We start from the raw sequence: 19086 nt of genomic DNA on the forward strand, positions 1-19086 counted from the left end.
AAAACCAAAAAGAAAAAAGGAAAATTATTTAAATCATATATTATATTTGACCTAACATATCTAAAAGTTATCATTTCAACATATAATCAATATTAAAATTACTGATGAAATATTTTACTTTTTTTTTTTACTAAGCCTTTGAAATCCAGTGTGTTTTTCACATGCACAGCACATCTCAATTTGGACTCATCCATTTCAAGACCTCAGTATCTCTGTCCTAGTGGCTATCAAATTGGATACAGCAATTCTATATACTTCTTCTAAGATCTCATTTTGTTATGGCATCAACTTTCACCTCTGTACATAAAAGTCTCAAATCCATATCTTCAGTCCCGGCCTATTTTACAAGTTATCATCTTAAACTCAACCAGTATTAAACCAAATTTACCTCTTCATTTCCACCATTTAAAAAAAGGAAACCCAAATTAACACCTCCCGATTTCCTAGTTCCTTATTTTATTTTATTTATTTCTTTTGAGAGAGAGCACACACAGGCGAGTGGGGGGAGGGGCAGAGTGACAGAGAGAGAAAGAACCCCAAGCAGGTTCCAGGCTGTCAGTGCAGAACCCAATGCAGGACTTGAACCCATGAACTGTGAGATCGTGACCTGAGTCAAAATCAAGAATCGGATGCTTAACCAACGGAGACACCCAGGTGCCCCTCCTAGTTCCTTTTCCTCCTAGATACCACAGTTCATTCAAACCCAGATCCAAATTTCAGAGCAAAATTCACTCTTCCCTTTCCAAGTTTGAACCTCAGTTTTCTTGTCTGTAATATAAATGGCAGCTACTATATTTACCTCCTGGGTCATGTAGATTCTGAAGGATAGAGTGCCAAGCACAGCATATGGCATCCATTCTCCTTCTCTCCATTCTTCAGTTGATATCATACCTGACCCTCAGAATTATCTTCCTTCCTAACAGAGACATGCAGGTATGTGCAGAGAGTATGGAGAGAGGCAATAGGGACTATTCATAGTGGGGGTTCAGACCCTGTGTGATCTTTTATTCTTGTAAGCTTATAAATGAGATTCACATTTGATCTCTTTGATACAAAGAGACACATTCACTTAGGAAGGAAACAATGATATTCTTACAAGGGAATTTGTTGTAGTAAATTTGATTCTCATTTTGCAATCTAGCTCCGAGATCAGAGGCTATACCATAATGGCTTTTATTAACGAAACTGTATACTTTCTTTCATGTTGTAATGGAAGATATGTCAGTAGAGATCAAAAGGAAGAGAGAACGCTCTGATTTTTACAGCAAGAATATTATTACTAGCTGACATTATTAACACTAGTTGTTACTTAGAATGACTCAGCCATATAATACCAAGCAGATGATAATTATGTAGAATAAAAACAGAAAATAAAGGATTATGGTCATGTAGTAAGAGCTAGGTCTTAAAATAAAACAAAACAAAAACCTTAAATGTTGAGTCAAAACCTCTTTTCCTTTTCCTTTCCCTTTATCACTCCCAGTTTAGCTGCACAAGATTCTACCATGTGAAATAAGAGTTACTGAATTTGGCCTGACAATGTGTCCCCTGTCTTAAATAGGATAGTAAACAGAGATATTTTAGACCCTAGCTTTGGAACAGTTAAATAAAAGTATTTAACTCAACAAGAAGGTTGATAAGTTGAGGAAGGGGTGATTTTAGAACATGGTGGCCAGAGGCCTCTGTATCTGTTCTGGGGTCACAAAAGGTTCCTAGATGGGCTAGAAGATATAAATCAGCAGAAAAGATGGAAAGGAAAAAATTAGAGGCAGAGAGGAATGAAAATTAGGGCTAAGAATTTGGTGAGTGAAAGAAAGAAAATGGGATAAGCTTTTGTATCTCTAGAACTATTAGGAACAAATACAAAGAATCCACTTTTGTGTCAAAGATTGGTCTTTCTGAGCACCTGTTTAATTTTACTGAATCCCACTGAAAAAGAAAATAAGTATCTCTGAGTAAATGGTCATGTGTATGGTCAGTTGGATGAGCTCCCATTACACTACTAAACCATTTTCACTTGCTATCCCTTTATCCCCTGATCAATGCCTATTGAAAAAAAAAAAAGGGTAAGGTGAAACTATACCATATCCATTCCCCCAATCCTCTAGAGGGCATGAGTGTCCTTGTTTATTCCAATTACTACCAATAGTATTCCAACTATGAGAATGCAATCTTCCAGGAAGAGTGTCTATTACGTATAAAATATTGAACCATTGAATAAAAAATGCATAATTCAGGAAGCCCTTCTCTCTTAGATATAAAACTCCTGTTTCAACCTATTTTACTACGTTAGATATAAAATGTTTCAGTATATTAGATTTAAAACTCTTGCTTCAATACTTATTTTAGCATTCATTTATGCATTTAGAGAGACAAGTCATGATTTTGCTAGAGTATGTAACAAGAAGAAATGGGTTGTCTCCAAACTAGATGGATATTTTCAAAAGGTCACTGAACAGCCTTCCTTCTATTCATGTTAAAGTTGTTATATTTGGGTATGTCTTACTACAAACGCAATTATGAAAATACAAAAGAAGATGAGGGAGTTAGAGATACACAAAGGCAAGAGGCCTTTCTGTGTATGTGGCTATCATACAGAGTCATCAAATTTCTAGGGGAACAAAAAAACCTCAAAGACAATCGAACAATTGTGTATACTATGGTAGAATTAAAAACTGCGGCTTTTTATTCTCCTAGATTGAAAAGATCCTGCCCCACACAAAACAAAAGCTCCAATCTGAGGGTTAATAATTATGAAAATAATGTGTTTTAATAAAAATGATGAGGTGACTGTAGGGATCCAATAACTTTAAAAAGAAAAATATAAATTCCTCCAATAAGACACAAATGAGTGAACTTTGCGTAATCTTCAGGATTCCAAAATAGATTATGAAGAGCATCATTTCTGAACATTTAGACAAGGAAGTGATGACCAGGTGCTGGCATGAGGTCATGAAGTCCAAATCACAACTGATCAAATAGACTTCATTTTTTGGACAGGGTTACTGGAAGCAATGGAAAAGAACATTTTTTAGATGCCTATTTCATAGGAGCCACATATAAAATCCAGAAATAAATCTCATTTAATCCTTACCCAAATCCTACAAAATAGATTTTTTTTTTAATCCAAATGGGACATATGAGACTATCGAAACTCAAGGAAAGTTGTATCATTAGTTAAAAGCTGCAGAGTTGGCATTCCGAAGGGCTGGTCTGGTCTGAGTAAAAGTTCACGTTGTCACCTGAAAGAGAAGCCTCCAGCAGGCTGGACAGGGCAATGCAGAAGGCACAGTGCATATGGCCTTCAAAAAACACCTTTGACGAAGTATCTCCTAATCTCGTGAACAAATGCAGAAAATGGGCTGCATAATAATACTCTTTGATAACACTTCAGAAGAGATTTCTGCTGTCACTAGAGGGCTCTCTACTCTTTCTTGATGCAGAAACAGATGATGCTAGGGACACCAGCAAAACTGTCAAATGATGGCCCCCCCCCCCGCCATCCCCCTCCCCCTCCAGTGCAGCTCGACTCACCTTTCCTCTGTGCAGCTGCCATTTTCTTGTCCTTCAGATTCCTGTATTATACACTTTAACACTAGGTTCTCAGATTGTACCTAACAATGCATGACTGATTCGAGGCTGACACAAATTGTTTTATATCCTTTCTGGTGTCTTTTTTTTTTCCTCAAGGGGCTTGTAGGTTTTTTCAAAGGTAGAAACCATGTTTTATAATTCCGTTTCTCCCGTATCATCTATCAAAGGCCTGAGAAAGCAGAAGGCACATCATACCTGACCATCTCTAGGTTAATTTAGGAAATTTCAATTGCCTCTTCAGTACCTTTTTCTCTCAGTTGTTCTTCATTGAATTTAGGTAAATCTGACGATATGTAAAAAAAGCCACTGAACCTAGCTGCTTTACAAAATGAAGCCACTGTTTCAGATGTATAAAATTTATGATAACATCATTGTTACGCTCCATAAAACTTAGATGCAACAAAGTCAGTGTGTCTTTTGTGTATGAAAACTTGTTGAACTTCATCTTGTATTTCCTATCCCTTCTCTCCACTGCTTAGAAGCCAAAAGCTAGTTTAATCTTACCTTAAACTTGCCATCAGAAGAGAAAATGCTAACCCACTTATTATCATAGTCTGCAATGATTATGTCCCCACTGGGATGCACGGCTACTCCTGTGGGCCGCTGCAGCTGCCCGGGAGAGCGTCCTCGTATGCCAAACCGACTTTTGAACTGGCCATCATTGGAAAATATCTGCAAAACAAATGACATCCCTTGGAATGTGCACTAGCACAGGAATTAGTGAGGAAAAAGGAGTCAAGAACATTTGTCATGTATACTAGAGGTCAGACCGTGCAAACTCTAGCTGAAGAAAAGTCTACTAAAAGTTTCCCTTTCTTTCCTCGTACTGTGGATCTTAAACTCTTACATAGGAAAGTATGCAATTATGTTTTATTGTGTAAACAAAGGTACATAATTAGGGGCCATACCTGTACACATTGGTTGTTGCTGTCTGCAATTAATATCTTTCCACTTGTAGACGCAGCTACCCCTTGAAGATTTGTAAATTCTCCTTTATTTCTCCCTTTGGTACCTAGAAACAAAGTATAAAATCACAGAAATTAAGCAAAAGAGAATTGTTAATTTTAATGTTTTTTAATGTTTATTTATTTTTAGTGAGAGAGAGAGAGAGAGAGAGTGAGCATGTGTGCATGAGTGGGGGAGGGGCAGGGGAGAAGGAGAGAAAGAGAATCCCAAGCAGGCTCCACGCTGTCAGTGCAAAGCGCAACTCAGAGCTTGACCCCGTGAACTGAACAGGGAGATCATGACCTGAGCTCAAATCAAGAGTTCAATGCTTAAATGACTGAACGACCCAGGCACCCCAGCAAGAGAAAATTAGATCTCTCAGTTTCTTCAAGAGAATTAGTCAGGCTTCCATAGGTAAACTGAGAATGTTTTTTTTTTTTTTAATTATACTTTAAAAACAAAAACCTCCCCCACCATTACCTAATCCATATGCTCCTTAACTTCTCTTCCAGACCAATAAAGTCTTTGCAAAATCACTTTTTTAGGCAAATGCAATCTTAAGTCATAACTGCATATTACTTTAATATTGCATTAATAACCATATTAAAATATATTAGATTTCACAAAGAAACAATAATAAAAACTAATACTACAATCAAGGATATGCAACAAGAGAGGGCCTTATTTTAGAGTTTTGCCAAAATCCCACCCTCTCACTCAGCAGTTCTTGGAAGAATCCCAACTTGAAGAAACTTCTAAGAAGAAGCTTTCAGTACATTTAACAAACCACGAAGTCTCAGATGTTATAAAACTATCAGGCTGATTTCTTTTTTTAAGTTTATTTATTTTTGAGAGAGAAAGAGAGAAAGCACAGGGGAAGGGCAGAGACAGAATCCCAAGCAGGCTCTGCGCTGTCGGTGCAAGCCCAATGCAGGGCTCTAACTCACAAACCATGAGATCATGACCTGAGCTAAAATCAAGATGCTTAACCGACTGAGCCACCTGGGTGTCCCAGGCTGATTTCCATGTACTGATTTACTCATGCAGTATTTTCAAAGACTCAGTACCTCATATGTAGTATATTCTTCCTGAAAACATACAAGATATCCTGACAGAGCACTTTCTGGATTAAATAAATACAAAAAGCAAAGGAAAGTTAATCCAATAATATTTTCATCTATACTAGACTTTTTAATGAGAGGTGAGGCAGGAGGAAAAAAAAGCCAAGGTGTCTATGGATTAACAGATTTCTGTTTTTGTTTCAAAACAAATGGTTACAACTTATTTCAACAGGACCATGCAAATATTAATGAATGGAAATGGACTGAACTGTGCTCAGGAATGATCAGGAAGGACATTTAAGTTTTCATGGAGAGAGAGAAAGCTATGCCTTCAGTTTTTTGGCACTTTTCTCATTTCATTTCATCATATCATTTCATTTTTTAAATCAGATTCACAAGAGGAAATTGATATTTTGGTTTTAGACATCAATGCCGTGCCTTAGGCACACTTAGACAATGGCACACTGATAGTGGCTGACGTCAAACACATGCGTAAGCACTGCTTAGAAATAGTTAGACTTGCCAGCATTACCCTGATTCCAAAACTAGACAAAGACCCCACTAAAAAGGAGAACTATAGACCGATTTCCCTGATGAACACGGATGTAAAAATCTTCAACAAAATATTAGCCAACTGGATCCAACAATACATTAAAAAAATTATTCACCATGACCAAGTGGGATTTATACCTGGGATGTGGGGCTGATTCAATATCCGCAAAACAATCAACATGATTCCTCACATTGATAAAAGAAAGGACAAGAACCATATGATCCTCTCAATAGATGCAGAGAAAGCATTTGACAAGATACAGCATCCTTTCTTGATAAAAACGCTCAAGAAAGTAGGGATAGAAGGAGCATACCTCATGATCATAAAAGCCAAATATGAACGACCCAACGCTAATATCATCCTCAATGGGGAAAAACTGAGAGCTTTCCCCCTAAGGTCAGGCGCAAGACAGGGATGTCCACTCTCACCACTGTTATCCAACATAGTATTGGAAGTCTTAGCCTCTGCAATCAGACAACACAAAGAAATAAAAAGGCATCCAAATCGGCCAGAAGGAGGTCAAACTTTCACTTCTCGCAGATGACATGATACTTTATATGGAAAACCCAAAATATTCCACCAAAAAAGTGCTAAAACTGATCAATGAATTCAGCAAAGTTGCAGGATATAAAACCAATGCACAGAAATCGGTTGCATTCTTATACACACCAGCAATGAAGGAACAGAAAGAGAAATCAAGGAACCGATCCCATTTACAGTAGCACCAAAAACCATAAAATACCTAGGAATAAATCTAACCAAAGAGGTGAAAAATCTATACACTGAAAACAATAGAAAGCTTATGAAAGAAATTGAAGAAGACACAAAAAAAATGGAAAAATATTCCATGCTCCTGGATAGGAAGAACAAATATTGTTAAAATGTCAATATTACCCAAAGCAATCTACATATTCAATGCAATACCTATCAAAGTAACACCAGCATTCTTCACAGAGCTAGAACAAATAATCCTAAAATCTGTATGGAACCAGAAAAGACCCTGAATAGCCAAAGCAATCTTGAAAAAGAAAACCAAAGCAGGAGGCATCACAATCCCAGACTTCAAGCTGTATTACAAGGCTGTAATCATCAAGACAGTATGGTACTGGCACAAAAAACAGAAACTCAGATCAATGGAACATAATAGAGAACCCAGAAATGGACCCACAAACATATGGCCAACTAATCTTTCACAAAGCAGGAAAGAATATCCAATGGAATAAAGACAGCCTCCTCAGCAAATGGTGCTGGGAAAACTGGACAGTGACATGCAGAAGAATGAACCTGGACCACTTTCTTACACCATACACAAAAATAAACTCAAAATGGATGAAAGACCTCAACGTAAGACAGGAAGCCATCAAAATCCTCGAGGAGAAAGCAGGCAAAAACCTCTTTGACCTTGGCCGCAGCAACTTCTTACTCAACACGTCTCTGTCTGGAGGCAAGGGAAACAAAAGGAAAAATGAACTATTGGGACCTCATCGAAATAAAAAGCTTCTGCACAGCGATGGACATAATCAGCAAAACTAAAGGGCAACCGACGGAATGGGAGAAGATATTTGTAAACGACATCAGATAAAGGGTTAGTATCCAAAATCTATAAAGAACTTCTCAAACTCAACACCCAAAAACAAATAATCCAGTCAAGAAGTGGGCAAAAGACATGAGTCCACTTCTCCAAAGAAGACATCCAGATGGCCAACCGACACATGAAAAAGTGCTCAACATCACTCATCATCAGGGAAACACAAATCAAAACCACCATGAGATACCACCTTACACCTGTCAGAATGGCTAACATGAATAACTCAGGCAACAATAGATGTTGACGAGGATGCAGAGAAAGAGGATATCTTTTGCATTGTTGGTGGGAATGCAAACTGGTGCAGCCACCCTGGAAAACACCATGGAGGTTCCTCAAGAAATTAAAAATAGAACTACCCTACGACCCAGCAATTGCACTACTAGGCATTTATCCAAGGGATACAGGTGAGCTGTTTCGAAGGGACACATGCACCCCCATGTTTATAGCAGCACTATCGGCAATAGCCAAAGTATGGAAAGAGCCCAAATAAATGTCCATCCATGGATGAATGGATAAAGAAGATGTGGTATATATATACAATGGAGTATTACTCAGCAATCAGAATGAAATCTTGCCATTTGCAACTATGTGGATGGAACCAAAGGGTATTATGCTAAGCGAAATTAGTCCGAGAAAGACCAAGTATCATATGACTTCACTCATATGAGGACTTGAAGATACAAAACAGATGAACATAAGGGAAGGGAAGCAAAAATAATATAAAAACAGGGAGAGGGACAAAACACAGGAGACTCTTCAATATGGAAAAGAAACAGAGGGTTACTGGAGGGGTAGTGGGAGGGGTGATGGGCTAAATGGGTAAAGGCATTAAGAAATATACTCCTGAAAGCATCGTTGCACTATATGCTAACTAACGTGGATGTAAATTAAAAAAAATAAATTAAATTAAATGGTAAAAAAAGAAATAGAGTCTCCTGAAACAGATTTTGGGGTTTAGGAAATGAAATTGGCAATGGAATTAAACTCAGAATAAACTGAACAGAACTGCTGGGCAGAAACATCTTACTTAGACCACCTGGTTCTCACCATGTAACCGAACCCAAGTCCATCTGCCCAACTCCCAGCAAAGTCAATCACTTGGAGGCATGGAGTATGCTGCGAGGAAAGGGTTTATCCAGAGGCCACCAAAGGAGGACATGGGAGGACAAGCCTCAGGTCTGCCTCCCTGCAGGAGGAGAGTCCAGGAATTTTAAAAGGCAAACAAAATGGTCTGGGTAAAAACCTGCAGCTATGGTTCTTAGTCTGCAGCTGTGGATTAGTCCCAGTCCCGTTAACCCTTTGGTTACCAGCTTCAACTAGACGTACATGGTAGTCGTTTTACAGAAATCCTGGACTCCACTCCATCAAGTTTATTCATCACCTCTGTATCTCATCTACTCTCACTAACACAAAAGAAAACTTTGAGATAAAGATTCTCAAAAGAACATCTTCCATGTTGCAGAAGAAAGGTTCTATTTTATTTCAAATGTTATCAGAAGAGATGATGTTTTATACTTGATCTGCATAGATTCCCTATAACATGCATGTACATGATATCAGCTAACACTCTTTTAAAATGATGTGTTGGTATCTGTTGGTCGAAGGGGAAGGGGTGTTTAGCCCTTGAGGGAGGAGGTGCCAACATGGTATTAGGTTTTGGTCATTCCCTCTGATGTCTGAATAGCGGCGGGTGAAGAGGTAGAGCAAAACTGAAGGACCAGGAAAAAAAATACTTCTTCTAAAACGCACAGTCTATAAATACTTTTTTAAAGGTAGTGGGGGCAAGGCCAGACAAAACTTAGCTTGTCAAAAACATTTGATAAAAACATGGAAGTTATTAGCAAGATAAGTTACTAAGGACCAAGTAACGAAACATAGTAACACAGCAAGAGTCCTCCAACTGAGATTGGAACATGAACTAAAGAAGTGACTCTGTAAAGAAACCCCAGGCTATTCTAGGTCCTTGCTTACATAAAACTGGAAGTGTAACCATGGCTTAGAGGACACACAGGTAGTGGAAAGAAATATTTAAAATAGGGAGGGGAATAAAAGCCACCTAAACAGAGTAGATGGACACTGGTGCTGTGCTTCTGGCCCACATAGGGACAGAAACCTGCTTGCAGCCCTCTTTTATCTAACCATTTGTCTATCCTGCTAAAGACAAAGCTGATTCTACTCCAAAAAGGCTCTGCAGGCAGCAGGCTGGCATTTGAAAGGAAGGAAAAAATTATGGAGAGAATGGTACTTTCTCCATAGTAGAAGTTAAGGGGTGCTTTAGTCAAAAAGATTTAATTTTCCTTCCGAAAATATAAGAGGTGAGGTTGAAGGAGGGAAAATACATGTGCACAAATTACTGACACTTTTTTTTCTTTTCAGAAATAAAGACACATTTCCAAGTGCAGGTAACACTCGGGAGGACATTCTGTTGGACCCCATACAAATACCATTTGGAACAAGGCGAAGGAAGGGTCTATGCTGAGTTTGAAATGAACTGAGATGTTCAGCGCCTACCAATACTGGGTCATAAGAGCAATGGAACCTTGTCACAAAAGACCACACTGTTGGAAAGAGGTTCTACAGCCTCTACTAAGCTCCGCGTGTTGGCCCAGCTCTTATTCTCGGTCTCAAGTTAACTAGAGCTTGATCCTGTTGCCCCACATATAAATAAGATCACAGGGTTGGAAGAACATCTGTTAGTCCCAGTTTGCTTATATATTTTTGAAAGAGCTAGATGGAGCAGGCACTCCCATTTTAATTTTATAACATTTGTTTTTAAAAATCTTTTTCTTCAGTGGGGCATCTGGGTGACTCAGTCGGCTAAGCATCCGACTTCGGCTCAGGTCATGATCTTGTGGTTCATTAGTTTGAGCCCTGCATTGGGTTCTGTACTGACAGCTCAGTGGCTAGAGTCTGCTTCGGATTCTATGTCTCCCTCTCTCTCTCTGCTCCTCCCCCGCTCTCTCTCTCTCTCTCAAAAATAAAAACATTTAAAAATTTTAAAAATATATATTTAAAAAAAATTTTTTTTTAACGTTTATTTATTTTTGAGACAGAGAGACACAGAGCATGAATGGGGGAGGGGCAGAGAGAGAGGGAGACACAGAATCAGAAGCAGGCTTCAGGCTCTGAGCCATCAGCCCAGAGCCGGATGCGGGGCTCGAACTCACGGACCGCGAGATCGTGACCCGAGCTGAAGTCGGACACCCAACCGACTGAGCCACCCAGGCGCCCCTAAAAAATATATATTTTTAAGCCACATGGATTGGTATCCAAATAGCTGGGGTTGGCATGATTGGTAATACCCTCTGATTCTTATGAGCATCTTTGATCTTGTCAGAAATTATTCATCACCATTTAAAAAAATTCTACTTGAGTCTTAAGCACAGCAGGGTCACAGTGTTACTCCTGAAGATCAAAAGAAACCACCAGCATATTCTTGAGGAACAGCTAACACTATCTTTACTAGCAGATAAACTACAAAAATCTTGACAATGAGCAATAATGTGGAACTATAGTATATTATCATTATGCTGAAATGCGTACAATCCAGGTGTTTATAAAGTGTCTTGGGATCAAAATAAAATAAATAGAAATTCCAGAACTCAGAAATAATTTGGGATCATGCTTTACTCTTCAAGACTTTTAGTATATTCTATTTAGACTATAGAAAAGTACCCCCATTCCAAAGTATTCTACCATATGATGAAAACTAGTTCTTTAATAAGGAATATAAATGTATAACACAAACATACGTAGTACTTACAACATCTTTTCCTGACTACTTTGATGTACAAGACTTCACTTGGTGGTTACATTTTGGCTAGTAAAATGCGTAACGTCGGTTTTAAAAGTAATTATAAATAATTTGGCAACAATTCCATAAGATAATGAAACTCATTTTTCCCAGATGTTAAGCTAGCTGATGAAGCATGAAATGAATTTTTAAGCCAACAGCTTCTCGTCTGTGCACCACCCCCCAGACACTCCCCCATGCCTCCAGAAGATTACAGAAGGGAAGCTCCTGGATTGGAAGAGGTGATCGATAACTGCACACTTCCGAATCCCACCCCCATTCCAACTTATTATGAAAATGAATGCAAAGTAAATCTAGGTACTTTGAATGGGATAACGCAAGAGGATGACACTGATCAAAATACGGGGTCTAAAATAGGATTTTCAAATTAGCAGGTGCTTAACAAATCTTTGCTGAATGAGTGAGTGCTCAGATACATTATTAATGACTGAGTAAATTACACCCCACATTACATCATGGAAAAACGAAACATTCGGTAATATTTATAGCACTTTCATAATATGTTCTCTCGTCTACTCCCTGTAACAACCCCATCAAGCAAGATAAATATTATTGTTCCATTTTATAGGTGAGAAAACAAAGCTAGACACATTACAAATGTAGTGAAGACACAGAGAAAAGAATAAAACTGAGTTCTCCCAATCTTTTACATAATACTTTTTCTAATATGCACATTGCTTGTTTTTTTTTTTAATTTCAAATAACCTCTACACCCAACGTGGGACTCAAACTCATGCCACCAAGATCAAGAGTCTTAGGCTTTACTGGGGCGCCTGGGTAGCTCAGTCGGTTGAGTGTCCGACTTTGGCTGAGGTCATGATCTTGCGGTCTGTGAGTTCGAGCCCCGCGTTGGGCTCTGTGCTGACAGCTCAGAGCCTGGAGCCTGCTTCGGAGTCTGTGTCTCCCTCTCTCTCTGCCCCTCCCCCGCGCATGCTCTGTCTCTCTCTCTCTCTCTGTCAAAAATAAATAAACATTAAAACAATTTTTTTTTAAAGAAGAGTCTTAGGTTTTACTGACTGAGCCAGCCAGGTGCTCCTGCTTCTAACTGGACTTCAGAATACCGGGTTTTTGGGGTGAAGATAATGACCTCTGAGCTCATATGGATCACGCTTTCTCCATAAAACCCTTAGGAGTTCCATTCCTTATCACATGGTATTTTAACTGTTTAACTGTCTCTCACTAAACTGTTGAGTTCCCCAGGGCAAGGGCTGTTTGTTGTCCTGTTTGTTGTCGTACCCCGTAACACAGCACAGTGTCGAGCACTCAGGAAATATTAACGACATCTTTTCCCACTTGAAATGCAAGAAGAGTTCTCAAGCATGAGATTCTCGGAGGGGTGTGCCAGGGTCCCTGTAAAGACTCCAGATGCCAAATTAGCATGATCTCTCTCCTCAGGGATTTTAGGGTGGAGAGGTGGTGGTCTGGAGAGGTGAGGCAAGGGAGAAGAGGCATAAAATATCACATCTTCCTATAAAGACTCCAAACTTACGTTAAGTGATTTTACACATCCATTTTACATTATAAGAAAGCACACTGTTCTCGAGTACAAAAGAGTACTTCATTCAATACTTCTCCCCGACACATTAAGGTATGGTGTATGAATTACATCATTTGGAACAATTCAACTGCAATGCTTTCACTCCCTCCCACATCTTCTGGCTTTCCCTTTGTTCAAAGACTTTCTTTGGTAGCTGACAAAACCAGCTCATGGTAGTCAGCAAACTCTTGACAGTGCAGGGAAAAATAATCCCCATGTTTCATCAACAGATGCTCTAAGCTACCTCCCTAAACTCATTCAAGATGGTTTTCAAGTACAATATCAGAATTAACACAATAACTCATTCACAGTGGGCATATAATTAAGTTTTCAGGCGTGGGAGGTATCAAATTTCTCAACTTTGGAAAACCACAGTAGTTAAAGGACATTTTAGATGAAGAGGAATCGTTGTGCAATTAAAAAGGCACGGGCGTCAAAGGCACAGGCAGCTTGGGTCCTAGCCCAGCAATCTGAGCCCCCATCCCTTCAGTGGTAGGGATAATTATATGCTGTCCTGGTAATTGGCTCTTGAGGGGCAGGAGCTGCGGGAGGAGCTCTGATTTGTAGCCTCTGCCCACTCCTGTAGTGTAAATGCTCCCATCCCGGCTGATTTCCAGCTACTGACAGGGCGTCACTGAACAGTGATGGGGAGGCAAAGGGCACACTGGCATGCACCACATATTATGTTGTGGTAGGTATATTACACCGTGGGGGCATTAGCAACTGAAAGCGTATTATCCCTACTACAGAGTTTAAGTAAGATGACATATGGAAATAGACTGCACAGAGCCTGGCTCAGAGAATGCTTAGTCTTTCTTCCTGAGTCCGTTCCCCATCCTTTCTCCCTGAACCACACTGAAGCTCATGATTTAAAGTAACTTCTCTCAGGGCACCTGGGTGGCTCAGTTGGTTAAGTGTCTGACTTCAGCTCAGGTCATGATCTTGTGGTTCGTGAGTTCAGGCCCCGCGTCCGGCTCTGTGCTGACAACACAGAGCCTGGAGTCTGTTTTGGATTCTGTGTCTCCCTCTCTCTCTGCCCCTCTCCTGCTCATGCTCTTTCTCTCTCTCAAAATTAAATAAAAATGTTAAAAAAAATTCTTAAATAACTTCTCTCTACTTTTCACTCCCAAATTGATCTTTATCACTGACTTCTTTACTAAGCTCCAAACCTACACTCCAAACTGCCTATGGTACACTTCAACCTGGTTGATCAAAACTGAAATATACCTCCCTTCCCCTGACTATCCTTACCTTGGTTGATAAGGATAAGAATAACAACAGCCAACATTTATTGCCTCCTTACTACGTGCCTGTACTGTCTGAATACATTTTACATATATTATTTTGATCCTCACCATATGAAGTATGTGTTAATACCATCCCCATTTTACAGATATAGAAAGTGAGGCACAGACGGTTAAATAATTTCCCCTAAATCATACAACTAATACACAGCAGGATGGGATTTGAATTAAGCACTCAGGCTTTTCAGTTCTTTACTATGTTCTTCACTGCTTAGGTTAACTATTACTTCTACACTACAACTATGAATAATAGGTTACCTAGTATTACCTACTTTGCCTCTCTAAAGTGCATTGAACATCATTCAGTGCCAGGCACTACTCTAAGCTCTTTAGTATATCAGTTCATTTAATCTTCACAACCCCTTATGAGGTACATTATTCTTATCATACCCATTTTATGGAGGAAAGTGAGGCACTGAGAGGGTAAGTAACTTCCCCAGGACTGCACAGATGAGAAAGTGGCCATGCTGGGGCCGGGACCCAGGGCAGTTCATCTTCAGAGTGCACAGCCTGAACCACTGTTCATTCACTCTACTGCTCCACATCCCTACAGCATTCAAGCCAGACATCAAGAAGTTTGATTTGGTCACCGAGCCCCGCCCTCTCCCTCCTGAGCATTTCTAAATCTCCCATTTCCTCTCCACTCCATCACAACACTCTTAATCTGCCACACGTAATAGCTCGTGTGGACTACTGCAGGAAGGGGGCAGCTCCCTGCTTCCTGGGATAGACTTCGGAGGAGTCGACCTCCTAGACAGCCCCCCAGGCTCTATGGAAACAAGCAGCTGTAGTAACCTACTGTACCACTTTACACGGTGCAGTGCCTCCCCATTGCCCACACAGCTACAGGTCTCAAACCTCAGTGTGCAGAAGCACTACCACAGCTTGTAGAATGCAGATTCCTGGCCCTCCCCAGAGACTGAGAAACACAGGTATAGAGAACAAAGTCCAAGCTCCTTATCAAGGAAACAACCTTTTCTCTGCTTCTCCTTCCTTTGAGGCTCCAGGAAGATGGAATCATTTATGGTTCCTTGAGCTATTCAGTTTCTCACCTTCATGACTTTGCACCTGCTCTCCCTTCGTCTGAAACCCCCTTGTTTCCTTCCATCTGACACTCTTTCTCTTTCAAAGCCAGCTTAGGTTTAGATATCATCTCTGGGATGCGTCTGTGACTCCCCACCACCTGCCAGCCTCCTCCCTGCACCCCAATTTCTGTATCTTGATTCAAACTGAAGGTACATTTTTTTACATTATCTTTCTCCTTCGGACTGTGGCCTCCTCTAGGTCAGACTCAGAATCTCATCCGTCTTCATACCACAATCTAGCCAAGTGTCTGGAACATAGGAAGTGCTGAGACAGCAGAATTCCATCTAACTTGGGGGTTGGATAATTGGTGAAGAAGGCAAAAATTTAAGTCAAATTTACCCCTGAAAATCTCTTATGTCACCCAGAAAGTGATGATTCACTTTCACGAATACACAAAACCAACACATTATTTATGGTTGTCGAATGAACCCTAATACATGTTATTATGAAAACTATGTATCCTGCGGCTCCCGGGTGGTTTAGTCAGTTAACTGTCCAACTTCAGCTCAGGTCATGTTCTCATGGTTCGTGAGTTTGAGCCCTGTGTTGGGCTCTGTGCTGACAGCTTGGAGTCTGGAGCCTGCTTTGGATTCTGTGTGTCTCTCTCTGTTCCTCCCATGCTCATTCTCTCTTCTCTCTCTCTCTCTCTCTCAAAAATAAATAAGCATCCAAAAAATTAACAGAAAAAGAAGAAGAGAAAACCATGTATCTTCAAGCACAAAATCAGTGCCAAGAGAAGCTCCGTATGTGTAAGACCAGTTGAGGGAACAGCAGAGTCATGGTTGCTCCTCCTGGCCCAGGTGTGCAGCTGAATTCCAATGAGTTCTGGATTACATGTGGCAGCCTCTGACACATGCACAGAGGGACTGCTCAAATTGTGCATGTTCTATTATCACGCGCCAAACAGCCTAATCGTACAGAGAGACTTAAAGTTCTAAAACAAAGGTGAAGCCAGGGTGCCTGGGTAGCTCAGTCGGTTGAGCGACCGACTTCGGGTCAGGTCATGATCTCACGGTTTGTGAGTTTGAGCCCCGCGTCGGGCTCTGTGCTGACAGCTCAGAGCCTGGAGCCTGCTTCTGATTCTGTGTCTCCCTCTCTCTCTCTGCCCCTCCCCCACTCATGCTCTGTCTCTCTCTGTCTCAGAAATAAATAAACATAAACAATTTTTTTTAAAAAAACAAGAAAGTAAAACAAAGCTGGAATTGTCAAGTTAGCTAACAGAGAGAGTATACAGTGTGCTCTTGGCTTTGGGAGTAGAGTCCTGTGATAAGTTGAACTCTCCTAACTATTAATATAAACTCTACCTGTTGTAGCCAACAGCACAGAAGTTGAGAAGACAAGTTCTTAGAAGGCCAGCAGTGTTTGTCTGACATTGCCTAGCACAGCTCCTGGCACGAGAATACATGTGAATGACTGCCCTCGAGCTTAGTGTATTGCTGCCTATCTGTGTGTCCCTGGACCTCAACACTGGGACCTGACAGTGGTGAGAAGGAAGGTAAATCATGCACATAGGTCACAACTGGATCCTATTCAGATGGACAAAGTATTTATGCAAAGTAGTCGTCTGGGTACTGTTGGGGTTATAAATGATTAAAGACATCATCCTTGACATCAAGTGATTTACAATCTTATCGAGAAGTAAGATCCACTCATAAATAATAATAATCACAATGGACTCTAAAGGAAAAGGTGGTACTTGAGGGAAGGATAAAATTGGGGAAAGAATTCGTAGACAAGGTGCCCGGTGCGGTGGGCTCAACACTGATTTGTCCAGCCTCACCTCCAGCAAGTGCCCTCACCACTTCCATCCCTCTCTCTCTGCACCCCCTGCATCTGCTCACAGGACGTGTCCCTCGGAAACATCAGTCATGTTCACTCCTCTTCACCTTTCCTTTCCTCCCCACGCTGATGCTCCTACCTGGAATGCCACTTCCACCTGTCAACCTCGACAACTCCTCCTCTTTGTTCGGGTCCTCCTTTAAATTCTTTCTCGTTTTTGTAGCTTTCCATCACCTAACGCATGGTATGAGAGTTAGGTGGTCATACATCTGTCACCCCAGACTGAAAGCTCCTTGAGGGAGGAGATCTCATTTCTTTCATCTATATACTCCCATCACCTGGCGTAGTGCCTAGCAGGTACCAGGTGCTCTAGATATGCTTTTGGAGCTGTATTATTGCACAGTGAGTGGTGCCTTTTGGCTAGACTCTGGATAAGAGCATAAAGTTAAGGAGAAATAGGCTATAAGACCTGCCTTCCTTTCTGCCCCTACATAATAGATGCTTAACATCTCCCAAAGGAGACCATGAGGGTGAGGCCCTAATCCAATATAACTGGTGTCCTCACAGGAAGAGAAGGAAACACCAGGAATATGCATGCATAGAGGCACAACTATATAAAGACGAAGCAGCAAGAAGGCGCCCGTCTAGAAGACAGGGAGAGTGGTCTCACAGGTAACCAACTCTGGCACCACCTTGATCTTGGACTTTCAGCCTCCGGAACTGTGAGAAAATAAATCCCCTTTGTTTAACGCACCCAGGCTATGGCATTTTGTTATGGCAACCCTTGCAAACTAAGACAGCATCTTTACTTTGTGAATAAATTCAGACCTAGCGCTGTATGTCAGGCATTGTTCTAAGCTCTTTACAGATGTTTAAACAATTAAAACGCTTTCCCACCAGGCCCAGTGAATCACCAGTGAATTCTCAACGGGTAGGAGGCAAGAAGAGTATACCTCCTTCTCCTGGGGCAGGAGCTGGGAATTCAAAATCAATATTATTGGGGGGAAACAACACCCTCAGAGGTACATCGAGTGAAAACCACAGGTGGAGATGATGGAGATTAAAATTAATAACAATAGGAAAATAATAGCTACCAGTAATTGAGCACTGAGTTCAGAAAGGGTAAGCTACTTGCTCAACTGTTGAAAAGAATTAGAGTTCAGACCCAGATCTTTGCCTTTTTCTACTTGGCACACTGCTGGGGTAAGCAGACTGAGGTCACTGGCTGGGGCAGGGGGTGGGGGGGGGCGATGGGGTAAAGGTTGAACAGGTGACTGAGCGTGTTCTCAATGGAGGAGATCAGTGGGCAGCAGGGAGGTAAGTTTTTTGTTTTTTAAGAAAAGGTGGTAGGGAAAATCTAATGACCTTCATTTGCCATGTGCAAATCCGATAGTTCTCGTTTATTTAGCTCCTCCAACATACCAGGCATTAAGCTTGAAACTCAGAACAGTTCTGAGAAGCAGATATTTGTGTATTTTAATTTTATGGACATGGAAACGGGAACACAGACAAGGTGAGAGACCTGCCCTCAGTTCAAGTAAGTGGCAGAACTGGAGTGGTGGACCTGGGAGGCTCCTAACCCCACCCCCGCCCCAGCTCATCCATTCTGCTTTGCAGGTGTAGCTACAGATTCTGCACCCACACTGTACGTATGGCCAGTGCACGTAGGAGGGCCTCCATGCTCGGACCAGACAAGTTACATATCCTGTCATGGCCTTTACAAGACTCCGCCAAAAGTATTAGCACAGAGCCGCTCTGCCCAAGAATGTTCCAAGGAGCCTGGGTTTCCCAAGATGTTCCATGGAAAAAGTTCTCTGCTTGGAAA

The 19086-nt window shown here is 40.9% G+C and overlaps 1 protein-coding gene across 12 annotated transcripts in view; it reads right to left on the minus strand.

Annotated features, from left to right (window-relative positions):
• Positions 1–19086, minus strand: part of TRIM2 (tripartite motif containing 2) — a 159771-nt gene that overhangs the window by 12863 nt on the left and 127822 nt on the right. For 10 of the 12 annotated variants that reach the window (XM_058721132.1, XM_058721134.1, XM_058721127.1 and 7 more), the window contains 2 exons: positions 4503–4606; positions 4099–4266 (listed from right to left, as the gene is read on the minus strand). In XM_058721132.1, the coding sequence (XP_058577115.1) occupies positions 4099–4266; positions 4503–4606 (272 nt within the window). Of the gene's footprint in view, positions 1–2744; positions 3006–3094; positions 3878–4098; positions 4267–4502; positions 4607–19086 lie in introns of those variants that run through there. The other 2 variants (XR_009259253.1, XM_058721136.1) reach the window with 2 other exon arrangements.

Source organism: Neofelis nebulosa, chromosome 3, assembly GCF_028018385.1.
Source record: "Neofelis nebulosa isolate mNeoNeb1 chromosome 3, mNeoNeb1.pri, whole genome shotgun sequence".
NCBI lineage: Eukaryota > Metazoa > Chordata > Mammalia > Carnivora > Felidae > Neofelis > Neofelis nebulosa.